This window comes from Phaseolus vulgaris, chromosome 8, assembly GCF_000499845.2.
Source record: "Phaseolus vulgaris cultivar G19833 chromosome 8, P. vulgaris v2.0, whole genome shotgun sequence".
In the NCBI taxonomy this organism is placed as follows: domain Eukaryota; kingdom Viridiplantae; phylum Streptophyta; class Magnoliopsida; order Fabales; family Fabaceae; genus Phaseolus; species Phaseolus vulgaris.
The window spans coordinates 426,290-443,263 of record NC_023752.2 but is presented as its reverse complement, the minus strand read 5'-3'; the positions used below and the strand labels follow the sequence as shown (position 1 = coordinate 443,263).

The following is a 16,974-nucleotide window of genomic DNA, read 5'->3' as shown; positions in this document are numbered from 1 at the left end:
ATAACAAACGACTTTAGTATGGTTATTATGACCATATAACAAACCTTTTCCAGGAGAGCCTTTAATGTACTTCACTATACGAATGACTGCATTCCAATGATCTTCACATGGAGAATTAAGAAATTGACTCACCACACTGACTGCAAAGGAAATATCAGGAGTAACAGTGAGATAGTTCAATCTTCCAACTAATCTCCTGTACTTCTCAGGATCTGAAAGAGGCTCCCCCTGATTGGGTAGAAGCTTGACGTTGGGATCCATGGGAGTATCAACAGATTTCGAATTCATCAATAAAAGTAACAAAATACTGAAATCCTAAATTAGACTTAATACGACTTGGTCCCCAAATGTCAGAGTGAACTAAGGCAAAAGGAGATGAAGCACGTTGTGAGACACTACGAGGAAAAGAACTACGAATGTGTTTCCCTAACTGACACGACTCACACGATAAAGTAGACACATTAGACAAACTTGGAACAAGCTGTTGCATCTTGACAAGACTAGGATGACCCAACCGAGCATGAATGAGAGATGGAGAATCCATAATTGCGCCAACATGTGCAGAGATCTGTAGTTGATAAAGTCCATGAGATCCTGATAATAAGTTAAATGGAGACCCAAGGACATAAAGAACATTATCAATAGATAAAGATGAAAAAAGATTAATAGTACCAACACCATGTGATGGTACCCTATATCCATTGGCCATGGTAACTGAAGGTAAATAACCCGTAGTAGATAGGGAAGAGAAAAAAGATTTATTACCAGTAATGTGATCAGTGGCACCTGAATCTAGAACCCAAGGGCCATGGGAAGTGGAGTGAGTGAGGCCAACAAAAGATGTACCTGAATGTGCAACAGAAGCCGTGGAACTAGGGTTCTGACGATCCTCATACCATTTAAGAAATTCATTGAAAATAGCAGGCTGGCTTGGGGTATCAATTGAAGTATGGTCCATGGTAGAAGGTTGCACAGGGGCAATTTGAGCAACCGCAACAGATCTAGGAGGACGACCATGTAAGGAATAACATCTGTCAATTTTGTGGCCAAGTTTGCCACAATGGTCACACTTGTGACGCCCTTTGCCCGGCTTGTGAGGGCGAGTACGATCATTATGCTGAGATATTAAAGCAGAAGAGTCATCAACATGAGACGTTATATCAGCGGTGTGTTTACCTGGCACGCGCAAAAGGGTAGAACAAGTGGAAGTAAAATTGGGCACAATAGGAGATCCCAAAATTTGATCACGAACGTGAGAATAATCATCAGGAAGACCATGTAAACCCAATAACATGAAGAACTTGGATCTTTGTTCTAGTTCTTGAGAAGGAGTAGAGGCAGGAGGTAATAACTCATTAAAATCATGAAGAAGAGCATGAAGTTTACCTAGATATTCTGCCATTGTACCATCAAGACGTTTGGGAGCAACAATTGTGAGAAGATTTTGACACACACCATAAAGACATTGAGTATCATTGGTGTATAATAATTTTGCTTGTTCCCAAACTTCTGAACATGTTTCATAGATACGAAAAATTTGTTTTAAAGATGAGTGAATGGTCGATTTGATAACAATGCATAATTGAGCATCAATTTTCGACCAACGAACAACCTCATTTTCAGCAAGAGTAGGATGAGTAAGATGATCAACATAACCTTGACTCTTAAGCCATAATTTAATATCTGATGCCCAAGTGTCATAATTGGTTCCATCCAATTTGTCAATGGAAAGATGAACATTGACGTAATTAGTATAAATAGATGAATCCGCATAATGACTGAAGAAGAAGCTATAGTGGCAGCGGAAGCGGAAGAAGCCATAAAAGATAAGGACAAATCCAATCACCGGTTAATTGGCGGGAGCAACAAAGATGAAGGCTCCGACAGCGATTCCAGCGGCGGCTCCGGCGAAGGTCCGGCAAAGGTCCGACAAAGGTCCGGTGAAGGTCTGGCGAAGGTCTGGAGGCGGGTACGACGAGACAGTGGGGTGGTGGCTGGAAAATTCCAGTGAATAGTGGGTTCACCAATAAAAATTGAACCCTAAACTCTAACCTTATGCTCTAGATACCATATTAAAGGAAAAGAAAGAATAGGGTAAATCCCTTGTGTATATTGAACACATAGGGTTATGTTTATATAGGAAAAAGAAACATATGGACTAAGCCCATTACATAAATATGAGATATCTAACAATATCTATAATATCTCATAATATTAAATAATATCTAATTATATCTAATAATATCTAACAAAAATAAAGCTTTATTGGCTCTGGAACATATCAGTTAAAAAGACATACCGCTTCAATCTTACTAGTATATAGCTGTCAGATTGACAATTGGCGGGATGCTATGCATTTTTTTCATAGTATTGATTTCTTTAGAGACAGATATCATTTACTTTTTCATAGGTTTCATGTATATTTTTGTTTTCTTTTTTCATAATATCTAAGTATGCTGCAGAAGATTGATGTTGTCGGTGTTGCCAACCTAGTTGGCATTGCATATAGCATAGTGATGCTACTGCATACTTGCTTTTAGTTAACAAAAACTTATACATAAACTCATTTTAGCCTACGGTAGTTCATTTTTCTTCTCTATTATTGTCCCCTATAAGTGCTTGTGAAAAAGGTTATCCAAACAGAATCTTTATTAATCAAAAACAGACTCCATTAAGCTGCCCGACTAAATTACTTATCAATCTTCACCTGTCTTTTTTATGTATCACATTTGTGAATAAGCAAAGAGTTCTCATCTTCTACTGTTGTACTCTTTTCATATTACCTTCAATAAATTTATTTTAACAATTACAAAACATGCAATAAACTATAGATTATCACCAAATTTAACAAACATTACCTTTTCAAAAGAAACCCTCTCTCTTAAAGCAGTAAGATTGGTCACCCCATACGAAGTTAAACCACCAACACAAGTGGGATCAACTTCCGCCAATGCATGTAAAGCCAAAGCAGCCTCAATTCGAACCTGAGAATTTGCATATTAAGAACAGATATAAAAGACAAGAAATAAAAGCCAAAGTACCATAACTATGCTGCGATTCCATATTTTTATCACACACGAGATATAAAGCAAAAGGCTTGTGAATTGGATAAAGCCATGCAGTGGGTAATTATACTCACTTATTACAAGCATTCATGCCAGTAACTTAACAGTTAAGTTATTACCAACTGTCAAGGAGATAGTCCACTTTACATTTTTTATTATGCTGGGTTAAAATTTATATTTAGGTGCACACCTGGTGTATTGATTTTATTTATATCTCTAATAAACACAATCCCAAGAATTAATAGAGCTTAAAGCATATAAAGGCACAAACGGACTTATCTAAACTAAGCTCAAAGTTTATTATTATTACATACAAAAAATGTAAGCAACATATATCATTGTTGAATGTATTAGTGACAAACCAGATCACAGAGGATGGTACAGCATTGATATCATGTTGAGACTTGAGAAAAATACAAAAGAATAGAGAATGCATTTGAGAAGATGATTTTCCCTCTCTTAGGATCTAATTTATAATATCTTTGGAAATATTAGATACAATGTATGAGAGGGAAGAGAAGAAAATAGGAAAAGATATATCTAGGAGCTAGGTACAGCACAAAAAACATAGCAACTTTTCAATAAATTCTATTTAAGACAACTTATTCTAACACTCCCCTTTTAGCTGGAGCATAAAAATTGTATGTGACAAAAGGAAGCATTTTCTTTTCTCTCCACAAACCGCCATCATCCTAACTGAATGTTAGCCATATTGCTTCCTTTCACATTTTCCTCGAAGAAACTATTTACAAGGCAAAATCATTTATATTTTCAATTATTTCATTCCACCCCAAAGAATAATATGATGTGTTTAAACTTAAAATTAGTCTTGAATCCAAAATGAGCAAGGATATTAATATGAGAATAATAAATTATATTTATATAAAATATGCTTTCATGAGCTCACAAGTTTCGAAGAATGTGACACAGCTGCAACTACAGTGTTGTCAAGAATTTCCTTAAATTCAAATGGAACCTGCACATGGAATAATTAAAATAAGCACACCTTGAGACATTCCAGTCCTCATAGTTGCTGGTTAAAAAATGCAGATTTCATTACCAAATTGAAACATAAGCTGGTATGCCTTACCTCTCCCACTGTCTTTAAAGTATAAGACAGTGTACGCAAGGCTGCAACTTTCATGGAGGGACTTGCCTCAGGTGATTGGACCTATAATTTGCCAAAAGGTGGGGAAAAGGAGTAAGATTCAGTAAACATCATTAAGAAGACATCAGAGCTGAAATACTCAGCTTGAAAAACATTAACTACTAATTTAATTTACACAAAATTGTACCTGCTTTCCCAAAAACACCAAAAAGCTCCTTTGAGTAGGTTCAGTCATTTGATCAGTTACAGCAATACGAAGGACATAAAGAACACATGCCTGCAACAAGAAATAAGACATTCTTCTCAACAGTTTAAAATGTTCAAAATATTACAACCCTAAATCTAGTTATTAAGAAAGAAGCAAATGGCTAGTTCACAAACCACTAGCATCAAAGGAAACCCAAATTTAAAATTAATTGAAAGATGAATCACTGTTGGGGCAAGAAAAACTATTTTGTGATCTCAATCACAATGCATTCAAGAAACCACAACACATTCAAGAAAATCACAGGCTGAAAATAGTAGCAGTTTGCTCTAACCACATGCACAGTTTCTGCAGAAAAAAAACACAAATGCGCCACAATTGCCCTATTCTCATCCCAAAAGCTCGACATGTAGGCAGCAGATTTTACAAGTCCTCAGAAATTGTTTTCACAAATATATTCTTATCTTATCTTCATTCAGTCACAGACAAATCTGAGAATAGTTCAAAAATTTAAAGCTCGTCTTGTTATTAGTAGGACGCCACTACTCTACTGTTTTTACTTGAATTTCTTCATTTCCAAAATCTCAACACGTAGGCAGCAGATTTTACAAGTCCTCAAAAATTGTTTTCGCATATGTATTCTTATCTTCATTCAGTCACAGACAAAGCTGAGAATAGTTCAAAAATTTAAAGTCTTGTTATTTGTAAGAAGCCACTACTCTACTGATTTAACTTGAATTTCTTCATTTCCAATGCTCAGCTCCAGATGGCATCCAAATTTCAGTCAATTTTGAATTCTACTAGAATTTAAATGCCAAGTATATCCATTTAAAGATTTTGAGCATGCTAATGAAATATACATGTTCAACCTTTTATTCATTCTCTTTCAATCCAAAACATTTGATAGGATCCCGAATTTCTAAAGGAAAATTTAAATTGATTTATCAAAGTTAAGGGTTTAGGGTTTGAATTCTACTAGAATTTAAATGGCAAGTATATCCATTTAAAGATTTTGAGCATGCTAATGAAATATACATGTTCAACCTTTTATCCATTCTCTTTCAATCCAAGAATTTGATAGGATCCCGAATTTCTAAAGGAAATTTTAAATTAATTTATCAAAGTTAATGGACTTTACTCCTTTTCAGATATGTAAAAGGGACCCCAAGACAAGGATTGTTGTATGAGAACAAGGTAAATACTTATATTAGGGTATTGTGATGCTGATTGGGTTGGTTGTCCTATTCCCAAGAGATCTACCACAAGATACTTTGTATTCCTTGGGAGAATCTCTTATATCTTGGAAAAGTAAGAAACAAAGTGTTGTTGTTGATCTAATGTAGAAGCTTAATACAGATATGTGGCCCTAGCTACATTTGAATTTGTGTGGATTAAACAACTTCAAGAATTGAAATTTTGTGAAAAAATAAGCAGATGAAATTGTATTGTAACAACAGCTCGTCATATTGTCTCCAATTCATTGTTTTCTGAGAGAACTAAACATATTGAGATTGATTGTCATTTTGTTATAGAGAAGTTGTCCAAGGATCTTATTACTGAGTTTGTCAGTTCTAATGAACAACTCAAAGGTATTCTAGCTAAATCTCTAAGAGGACCTAGGATTCAGTTTATATGTTCCAAGTTTGGCGTATGACCTATATGCTCGCTCCACCGTAAGGGGGAGTGTTAAAATGTAATGTTATTTTATTATTATTTCTTTGGTATGTACCTAGCTTCAGGGTTTGGGTTTTATGTAAGTGCCTTGGCTTATTTTTAAACTCATATATACACATCAGTAAAAAAGCACAACAATGTAGATTTGAATGCACTATTTTTATCCATCTTATTTATTCAAGTGGATCAAAACAGAGATTTTTATGTTTGTGGAACAAACATTAATTTTAGCAAACTTATAAGGAAACTTCCCTTTAATAATCTTCTCCATCCGTCTATTGCATACAACAACCAAAACTATCCCACCAGGTGAGAAACTTTAGCTACATGGTGACCATCAGGACATTTTTCCAGTATCAGTGAGCAACCTTAGTAAACTTCTCTATGAAATAAACAGAAGAATTGATGCCCTAACTTGTTGACAGATTTTGATTGTTCCTTATTTTCTTTTAGTTAAACCTAATACCCCATCTATGTGCTCTTCTCTCTGCTTTCAGTGGTAATTTTTTACCAAATAGATTTCCAAACACAATGTGGTCATTTGAAATTATAGACGATGCCCAAGGAGAGCAGAGGTAGACTATTTAGAAGGATATGGGTACATGGGGCTTCATGAATATATGTTTCTTGTCCTATATTTTCTTCAGGGAAAATTTTCGGCCCGACCGATGTTATAAAGCAAGGTTGGTGAGCCTTACCTTCCTGTTTGATTTGGGTTTCTCTTATTCAACACAGGAGAAAGTCTAGTCATGTACCTCATTATTTCCACTCTCCTTTTTCAGATAGTTTTGGGTTCAGTACACAAGGCTCCCACCACAGTGGATTTGGAGAAGGTTAGATGTATACATCTCTATCCCTTGGGAGCTGTTTCCTTGCCGACCTTACCATGGCACCAAGGATCACCCCATCAAAATAAGGAAAAATGTTTCCAGAATTGCCTTAATTTAACACACACTCATCAAGTACATAGCAAAGCCACCTTTTACCATGGATCTTGTTAATTTTAATCAGTTTTATAAGAAAATAAAACCAGAAACGTGTTTTCACCTTGACTTTTTCTACAAGCTTCACCTGATTTACATATAGATTAAATGTACTAAGAAAGTATAGGCTTACATTAAGGCCCCATTTGGTCGGCCAGCTTCAATAGGTACTTATTCAGGTGGAGCTCGTTAAATAAGTTTTACTTTAGTGCAGACTAAAATAAACCAAATATCCTTTGGATACATTTTGAGAAATGCTTATGCAGAAATGAACTTTTGACACTATGAAGGTTAATTTAGTCAGAAAACTATTATTAAAAGGAACGGCCTTAGACAATTTAGCTTAGGCAAAGGTTAATTTGATAAGCTTCAGTTTGTAGCTTACGACTATAAGCTCTAATAGTTCATAAGTACTACTTTAACAGCTATTTCATAAGCCAGTCCAACTTGGACCAAAATGTTTTACGCGTCCCTATTGCAATAAAAAAGCTGAAATAAGTTAAGAAATTCCTCCAAAGTCCAAACAGGGCCTAAATAAACAGCGAAAATTTTAAAAAGTGGCACTATTTTCTCCCTCCTCTCCTATTTCCACCAGTCTATCTTAATGAATACACATCCGTAATTAACTAAAAGCAAAAGTACAAATTAAAAAATAAGAAAAATACCAAGGCATGGGCATCAACAGAAGTTTCAGCACGGAGCATTTCCATAACTTGCAATGCCAAATTTTGGAGCTCACTGTCAGGAAGCAGATATTTTATCCGAATGACCTGCAAAACAAAATTACCGGAGAATAGTATTCACAATCAGAAAAAGTAAATGCACTTTAATTTTCTTCTTTACAATAACTTGGGTGGCAGCTACCAAACTATTAAAGGGGACAATCTACCCATACGTAAAAAAATACAAAAGATCAATACATAAAATCAAAACTTTCAGTCATATATCAACAACCACACCAAATAAAAGTGAGTACAAAGTGACTTTTTCAATTCATATTCCATTTGCCTCCCAACCTTAATGTGTACAAAGTGACCTGAATTGAAGTGTCTAGATAAAAACACTGCTTCTCAGAGAGAGAGAAAAAAAAACTTATATTATAGAAAAGGATGAAAAGCAGTCAGTGTTCCAAAAAAGAAAAACAAAGTAGCAAACCAAAACTAAGAAATAAAGACAGTAAAATGACAATGTCTCGTTAAAGTAAATAAATTCATGAATGGCTAAAGCTAAAAAACAGCAGAATAAGAACAAGTGTCCCTATTACTAAACAAGACAGGGTTCTATGTTCTGAGAAAATAACCAATCTACAAATATCCACAAGAACGCCTTTAAATAAACTGCAAGCGGAACATCTATCAAAGAAATGTGATTCACCTGTAACAAGAATACCCATGCTAATGTTAACCCAGTCCGAACATTCCTAGACTTCACTCCACTAACTGAAATGGAAATAAAAAAATCATTACATGCCCACAAAGAATGTGCAGTATAAATGAAAGCCACAACAAGAAAATGAGACAGTTGAAAATTTGTAAATTTTAGATCAATTCAGAGTATAAGGCATGAACCCCATTCTTTACTTTGGGTTTATAACTTATATTAATATTAATAATGTAAATCAAAAGGCAACAATCTGCAGGGTATAAATTTAACCAGCACATACAAAGAAAAATAATACAAATACAGAAGATATGGGAAAATAGAAAATAAAAAATAAAACAATCTGCAGCCCACTTTTGAAACAAATCTGTGTTCATATTCAACAGACAATAAAGGCAATATCCATTCACTTCACCCCCTCCATGCAGACTAGCAATGACCAGAAAGAGCAAGGCGCAATTGCCTGGATAACGGCCATAATCCATTTTCTGCAATTCCATGATGGAAGTTAAGTATTGCCTCCTGTCATCCAACAACTCACTTGCAATCATTTATTTGACCTCCAATGATCGAATAGAAATACCAGCATTCAATGCATTTCATTAAATACTATTCGAAATCAGACAAAATGGAAGAAAATGATAAAAGTGTGGGAAAATAAGAGAAAGTGAGGCAAAGAGAGAACAGAGAGTACAGAGAAGTAGATTTGGCCCAGAATTCTATGGCCCAAAAGTTACTTTAAAGTTAAGTAAAAAAATAAGAATTTTAAATAAAGTAAAAGTTATTTGGATGTTTTAGCTTAAAATTACATTCAAACTAAACAATTTGTTTCAATGTCTCACAAATTAGTTCAGGATCAGATAGAAAAGATAACATGTGCAACTTTTTTTTATTTGCAAGAATTGAACACGTGTTATGGAGTTTACAACAACTCAAGCTCAACCAATTCAGCTATACCCTCTTAATCCATGAAGCGTACTTTTAAAAACTACTAGAGTTAGTTTTTTTTTTCCAAAAACTGCAATTCTCTATTCTTTTATAAAGATTATGGTCGTTAATCTTCAATAGATTTTCTCCATGAGTTTTAGGCTCGGGTTCAAGCACATCTGGAAAAGGTTAAAGCCAAACTGCCTAAAAACATGGTATTTTAGCACCATCTTCATAATACAGTGACCCAAACAGAGCATCAAACCTTTTGTAAAGACCAAAATCAAATGCTTCTGCAATCCACCTTCCAGTTTTTTTGCTTGATGTAAAGGACCCTTTCCCTTTGGTTGAACCTAGAAAAAATTGAGGTGGGTTAAGTATGAATGATGCAAAACCAAGGAAAAAACAGAGAAAAACAATATTAGAGACCTGTGCTTCAGGATTCATTCCAAGAGCAAGCAGGGAACCCAAAGTTTCAGCAAACGCATCCCGGACAGATGAAACAGGATCTTCAAGTGCCTATCAAAAGTAGCAGTAACAAAGAAATGTATAGATTACAATGATTTTGCACCAAACAATTGACATATTTACAGGTGAAAGAGACAAAATTGAGACAAAAATACCTGCCTTGACACAGGAAGAGGCTGAATTGTCAAGTTCTGTTACACCTAAGCCTGGACCTCCAATGCTAGCAAATGCCTTCAAACATCTTGCAGCAGCTATTCTCACAGCAAAGGACTTATCCCCAGTGGCAGATCTCATTATAAGACGAAAAGCCTCTGAATATGCTGTTGAAGCAGCACTGCCACCAGAGCCTTCTAAGGCATTCCGAAGCATATATAATGCTTCTTGTCTAACAAACTCCTGATGTTTGATACATAGGAAATTCATTAAAAGAGAGCATAGCTAATCATAATAGGAATAGATACCTTTCACAAGTGACAATCGACAAATGATGCAGAAATGACAAATGCAATAGATGAAGAAAAGGGAGACAAATAAAGGCACTTTGTCAAGTTGAGAGAAAGAGAGTGATGAGTCAACTAAGAAAAGCTCAAGTTCTACGTATAAGGAATGAGTGTTTTTGTTTAATCATTAATGAAATTGATTTATCTATTAGACTAAAAATTTACATTCTTAAACAGCAGTATACTGAAATATTTACAAGCCTTAAGATTCCCTTATTCTTTCCTAAAGAACTTACCAACTATAATCACTCTCTTATTCACTTTCTAATATGTGATCAACCTCTTTGTTCCTCACTTCTGTAACATATGCCCACATCTCTACAAGATGTAGAGACACATCTTTTATTTTTTTCCCTCTTTTCATTTTCTTAATCTTACTCAGCAATTCTAGTACAATATCATATACAGGTGTGATCTAGTCAATTCCGCTAGTTTGATAAAGTCTTCTTGTGATGTTAAACACGTTTCCTGCAACCTCGGGTCAAAACTTCGATTGGTTACTGCCCAATAAAATTGTATCTTTTCACTCAACAGTTGCTTTTCAGGAATTTAAAAACATGTTAAAAGTAAATCAAGTACCAAACTTTCAATGTAAATAGGAACAGAAAAATAATAAAAAAGAAAATAGTAATTAAAGGTACTGCTAGGATCATAAATTTATAGTTTTTACTTAGGCAAAAGAAAACAGGCATGCATAAACAAAGATAATTTTGTTCTCTATGATTTGCATATCATTCAGTTATTAGTAATTTAAACATATGAACATAAAAGTTGTCAGGAAATACCTCGTTGAACTTCATAAGTTTAGTTGCTATGATTGTTGTTTCAAGTAAACCTGAAGTGATTCTTCTGCCAAAGTACTTATACAATTCTCCCAAGCATTGTGAAGCACCTATAAAATTATGTTCAGAAAAAAATGAAAAGTAAAAACAAAAGAAAAGTGACAGGATCTGAATAGTTAAATGCTAGAAACAAGAACAAAACCACAACACTCCAGAAAAAAAAATGCAACACAAAATTTAACACAACTATGATATGTAAGAGTCAAGTGATTCTTCTTGTATACAAATTACAATAATGTATATTATACTGCAAATCATTCATCGAGAAATAAAATTTCTATTATTTCTATAAGATTAGATAGAATCTTATAGAAATAATAGAAAAATACATTCAATTATGCCTTCGCGTATCAAATAGTTTCTTTTCATATCGATGCTTACGATATTTTTCCAGCAATTAATATATATGAGACAGAAACTTTCATTTACAGTTTGTTCTTTTTATTATAGTATTTCATTTTTTATGGCAAAAACAATCAAAAGGGCACCAACAAATAACTGCGATAGCCACATATGCTAAGATGTTTGGTTCAGTCCATAAATTCCTTACCAACTTGCTTTGTGATAGGCTTGCTTTAAGTTTTGAGACACTCTGCTTGGTTCATTCATAGAATTCGAGATACAAAAAGCTCTGGTTTTACTTGGGGCAACTGTAAGATTCAGGCCTTGTGACTTAGTGGCAACAGTTTAAATATTGTTTTCTCTAGGGAAGACACTTATCATTATTCTTACTTGTACTTCTTCCTATCTCTGAATACTGTCTTTGTTGGCTAAAAGGAACATATATTTAGAGTAGCTCTCCAAGGTTAAAATCCAAATTGACAACATCCAACACAATTCCAGAATAAAACAAGGAGTTTCCTTATTTTATTTTACAAAGACTTGCTACATTTCATATTCTATCTATTCTTAAAATGTCCAAAGACTAGTCAGGTGTATGGAAAAAGATGAGTACATGTGAGCAATGTTCTTCCTTGTGCTCTTATTTCCTCTATTTTTTGAAGTGTCACATCTTCCCCATAATTTTATTCTCTCTTTAATTTCCAACAGTTTATCATGACTTGTTTTAAAGCTTCTAACAACAACAAGGAAGCAGACCATTTTTTCATCTTAATGAATTTCTTATTTCTTATTTAACAATAATAAAAAATAGGGCAAAATTTATGGTGATGTGGCTGGTTGAATGTCTCCTTGCTCCAACATTTGCTTACAAATATTACTGTATTCATGGCTTTTCTCTAATGCTATTTTCATAGCTTCTCTAGCAAAAGGCTAATTATGTTTGCAATCTAAGGAGGCTAATTTCCTTTGGAACAATCTTTTGGAGTTCATAGGAAACATTGTGTATATCCTAGTATTTTAGATCAGGTTTTAGATTAGCAGTTACTTGTCTTGTTGTAAGGGTTGTAAACAAGAATGCCACAATAAATTTTGAGGCAATGTATAAGTTATATAGCCCTTTAGTTTGTAATTGAAGTGTCCTGTTAGCATCCTTAAGGGTGCGTCTTTCACCTAAACTTGTTATGGAATAGAATAGTGTTCATGGCTTCTTTTTTACGTTTGTGCTCGTGACTGCTTCAAAGGAAGGACACAACAATTTAACTACACAAGTTTTATAGTATGATGATTATAAGAATATTTGGGAATCCAGGATCTATCTAAAACTTCAAACAATATTTAATCTAGACAAACCAGCAATTTTCTGAGGTTCATTCCTCTTCCCGTCTGAAAGAAATCCCTGAAGGCTGCTTGCTCTAGAGTAAATTGATATTGAATCCCCCTTAGATATGACCTTTGCCATCGCTACAGATGCCAAGTGACGCACAGGCCGTCGTGCACCAAAAACAAGCAGGGAATACAGAGCATCCTCGCATCTCCTTTGCACAAACAAAATATTCTCCTGGAAACCATATTCTATAACATTAGAATTTGAAAATCACCGTTGATAGAGTTTCGGGAATTCAGGCTAAAATAAAAGTGCCAAAAACCAAAAGAGTAACATTAAACCTCACACTAATTACAAAGCTTCAGTTTATAAACAAGAGCCAGTTCTGAAAAGACAATAAGAGTCGTATCTTAACCATAATCTTATTCTTAGCTTGCTTTCAGTGTTCTGTGCAGCATGCATTGAATTTTAAACTGTAGCTAAGTCAGCTCATCACAGCATGATAGCGTGAAAACAAAAAAGCAGGAACGGCTTATCCGAACTGAAACGTGCAAATGTATATCCCTCTGAATTCTGAATATCAAACTTAATCTACAGGAGATATATATTCGAGAGAAAAAACCGTGAACGAATCCAAATAACGTGAGGAACAAAAGTGAATCAGCGGAGTTCCAAATCAACCAAATATCGAACGAACGAAATAATGCGGAAAAACGAACGAGCAAAGAAGAAGAAAAAACAAATCCACAGCAATGCGATGAAAGGTTGATAGAGAGAGAGAGAGAGACCTTGGTGTCCTCGTCGATAGCGGTGATGAGATCGGAGAGGAGATCGAAGCAGAGGAGTGGCTGCGGTGATTTGTGAACGGCGGAGGCCACTATAGATTCGAGTTGCGCAACCAGCACGCCGAATCGTGACAGCGGCGCCGCCGCCGCCGCCGCCGTGTAATGCTTCGCCATGTAAATCCAACTTTTCTTCTTTGCTACAATGCAGAGTGTATCGCCAAAATGTTTTGATTTGATGATCGTTCGGAGACTTTGCCTGGATCCGGCGAAATGGTGTGGGAGAGTGAAAATGTGAAATAAATTATTACAAGTGACCGCGCATTTGAGAAAATTTCTTTTTATAAAATTGGAAAAAAAAAATAGCTTAAAATGAAAAAAAAAATCCTTAACCATTTTTTTTTTATGTTTTGTAAATTTTATTATCAACATTTTCACATCACCAAATAAATTATAAAATATGGTGATATGTTAAAACAATAAATACTAAAAAAGCATTTACTTCACAGCCTAATAAATTAACATTTTAATTATATCTACTTTTTTTTTATTTTAAATATTATTATATTATTATAATATAATGTTAAGTATATGTTTTTAGTGTATATGGTATTAAATAAATCTTTTCCATTACAAATTAGCAGCCAGCTTTTGATAGTTTTTTCTGTCAAATATGAAAGTGGTTTTCTTTTTTTTTTAACGTTGTAAAAATTGTTTGATTACATATTTATTCACCAAAACTTCATGTTTCAATAATTTTATCATTGTTTGTGTTATTTTTTATATTTTTTCTCATTAAATTTATAAAATATTATATGTTTTTCATTCTTTTAAAATTGAATCTACATGTCACGTTATTTTAAAAAAATTATAATTGTTTCACTTTAAAAGTTTTTTTCGTAATCCTATTTATTCAAAAATTATAGATAGAGATTATTAGTCTCATTAAACCATTCGATTTAATACCTTCAAATTGTTTGAGACCTAAAGTTTTAAATAAATAAAAAAACTAGACTCTATCGTGAGGTCATTGAGACTTAAAATATGTATAAATTCATATAAACAAATTTAATAATGCAATCCATTTAAAAATACACGATAACTCTCTAAAATGATGAAGGAATGTGAACAAAAAGTTAAAATGAGAATGAGATGGACAATGAGAGAAGAATGATAGAACATGTGATATTTGAAGATTCAAAGGATAAGTATATTGTTCATTCACACTTAAAGAAGTTTTATGTTAGCATGAAAAAATTGTATTTAACAAGCTTTTTAAATTGTAAAAGATAAGTGAATAAATTAATACAGGGTAGAAAATCTCTATTAGCTCAAAGTGATTATACATGGATGAGATATTTATAACGGATAATGTTACTATGACACTTATATATTAAAAAACACTAGTTTATAACTATGATTTGGTCAATACAATCTTAAAATTGTTTCATTTCAACTAAATATTATTTATCTTTCCAATTATAATCTGGTATAGAGTTGTCAATATATGAGCACTTATTTGTAACTCATTGTATAAGTCATAAACAAGGTTCTAAGACTCGTGAACTAACTCAACTACTAAATGTTCAAGTCAGTTTATGTTTCTTAACCACTTCAATATAAAACATGTGATGTTTCTTTAAGATAGTTATAGTAATAATATTTTAGGATTATTCATTGTGCAATGTTATTTTAGTATTATATACAAAAAAAATAGTTTTTTTGTTTACAAGAATATTGGTTTCTATTCTATGCCCTTCAAATGTTCTATATCTCTTTTAAGTCATATTCTTGTTATTTTTCCTCCAAACTCTATCTTTCATGTATTTATTTATTTAATTTTACATCTTGTAAGTACTTTTTGAGATCTGTCCATTTTATTTATGCCCTCATCATACATCTCATTTTTAAAAAAAATATTTACAAATTTTACATCATACCCAGATAAATCACTTCGATTGATATAATAACTTACTAGGAAGATATTTATCCTCCCATATCAAATATGAATATTTCTTTTCTTATATCAAATATGAATATTTTTTTCACTAACAAGTCATATTCAATCATAATTAGGTTACATTAGGATGTCATGATTATTGTATAATGAATATTGAAATCACAAGTTTCTAAGTTTAAAATGTTACTTTGCATTCATTGTTTCACAAATTTGATTTTGAAACATGTATTTAAGTTTATGTATCATTGTGCAAATCAAATTTAATTATCTTCAAATTCATTAAGTAAAGTGACTTGTGAAGTATGGAAAGTAATGTTTTGAATTTGATAAATAATTATTTTTTTTGTTTAAAATTGATATTTGACCAATTTCCTCCACTCCTTGCACTTGTTGTGTCATGGAGAGATATTCATTAAGTACTTTGAGTCCATCTTTTTGGTAATTAAATCTCCATTTAAATTTTACTTGTAAAAATCTTAAGATTAAAGAAAGGAAAAGATTACAAACACGAGTAATTAAAAAAGGAATTTCACAGTTTAAAACTAGGAAAAAAATAAATGTTTCATGATATTACTTTATGAACATTTTCTCAGTAATTTCACGAGTCCTCAAAAGTCTTTTTGACCTTTGTCTCATTTTCTCGCACTGTTTCTTCTTCTCAAGTATTTACTACAATATTTAATTATTGTTCTCAATTTAAAGATTTATACATATTATATTTTCATATTTCCCACTTTGAACATATAATAAAATTAGTTTTCATCATTTAATATTGTTTTCTTTCGTAGTTACACAACATTTCTTACATTTTTTATTGGATATACATATTCTATGAACCAAATAAATACATCTCTCATTTCATAAAAAAATTGATTTTCTTTACTTTTTTTCCCCTTTCTCTTGGTATTTGATTTTATCTTTTTTTATATATATATAAATTAGTCATGCCAAAAGAGATCTGTCGAGAGGTCAGGAAAGTCGAGAAGTGCAAAGAAGAAAATAACAAAAAATGCGTTAGTGAAAATCTTACGTGAAAAAACATACATGTGTCAATTTTAATAAGAAACACGCATAAACAACAAATAAATTTAATTAAGTGTTATAAACAGAATTATAAAATAGAAAATCAATTAATAAATGATAAACAGAAGATTTAGTATGAAGTGACATATCCAATAGGCCCATTAATGAGTAGGATAAATAGATAGAGCATTTAGTTTAATAGTTTAGTTTTTCTGACGAGTAATTAAGACAAATATTGACTTAAGCTTCGAATAATTTCTGCAGGTACAACATCTCAGACGAAAGATACGAGTAACCGGAAGAAGGAGTTAACAATATATTTTGAATTCTAAAATTTAAGAATATAGTTTTATATTCTAAATTTGGTAGTTCGAAAGATAACTTTTTGGTT

General features: G+C 32.8%; 1 protein-coding gene across 3 annotated transcripts in view; it reads right to left on the bottom strand.

The window, feature by feature from the left end:
* Positions 1-13,913, bottom strand: part of LOC137827079 (protein SWEETIE) — a 37,653-nt gene extending 23,740 nt beyond the window's left edge. Inside the window, exons 1-12 of one of the 3 annotated variants that reach the window (XM_068633287.1) lie at positions 13,607-13,913; positions 12,845-13,052; positions 11,096-11,202; positions 9,970-10,206; positions 9,772-9,861; positions 9,608-9,695; positions 8,410-8,474; positions 7,701-7,805; positions 4,361-4,450; positions 4,156-4,236; positions 3,973-4,041; positions 2,859-2,984 (exon numbers count right to left, since the gene is read on the bottom strand). In XM_068633287.1, coding sequence (XP_068489388.1) covers positions 2,859-2,984; positions 3,973-4,041; positions 4,156-4,236; positions 4,361-4,450; positions 7,701-7,805; positions 8,410-8,474; positions 9,608-9,695; positions 9,772-9,861; positions 9,970-10,206; positions 11,096-11,202; positions 12,845-13,052; positions 13,607-13,777 — 1,437 coding nt within the window. In that variant the 5' untranslated portion in view covers positions 13,778-13,913. Of the gene's footprint in view, positions 1-2,858; positions 2,985-3,972; positions 4,042-4,155; positions 4,237-4,360; positions 4,451-7,700; positions 7,806-8,409; positions 8,475-8,769; positions 8,789-9,607; positions 9,696-9,771; positions 9,862-9,965; positions 10,207-11,095; positions 11,203-12,844; positions 13,053-13,606 lie in introns of those variants that run through there. The other 2 variants (XM_068633288.1, XM_068633289.1) reach the window with 2 other exon arrangements.
* Between the last annotated feature and the right edge of the window lie 3,061 nt (positions 13,914-16,974).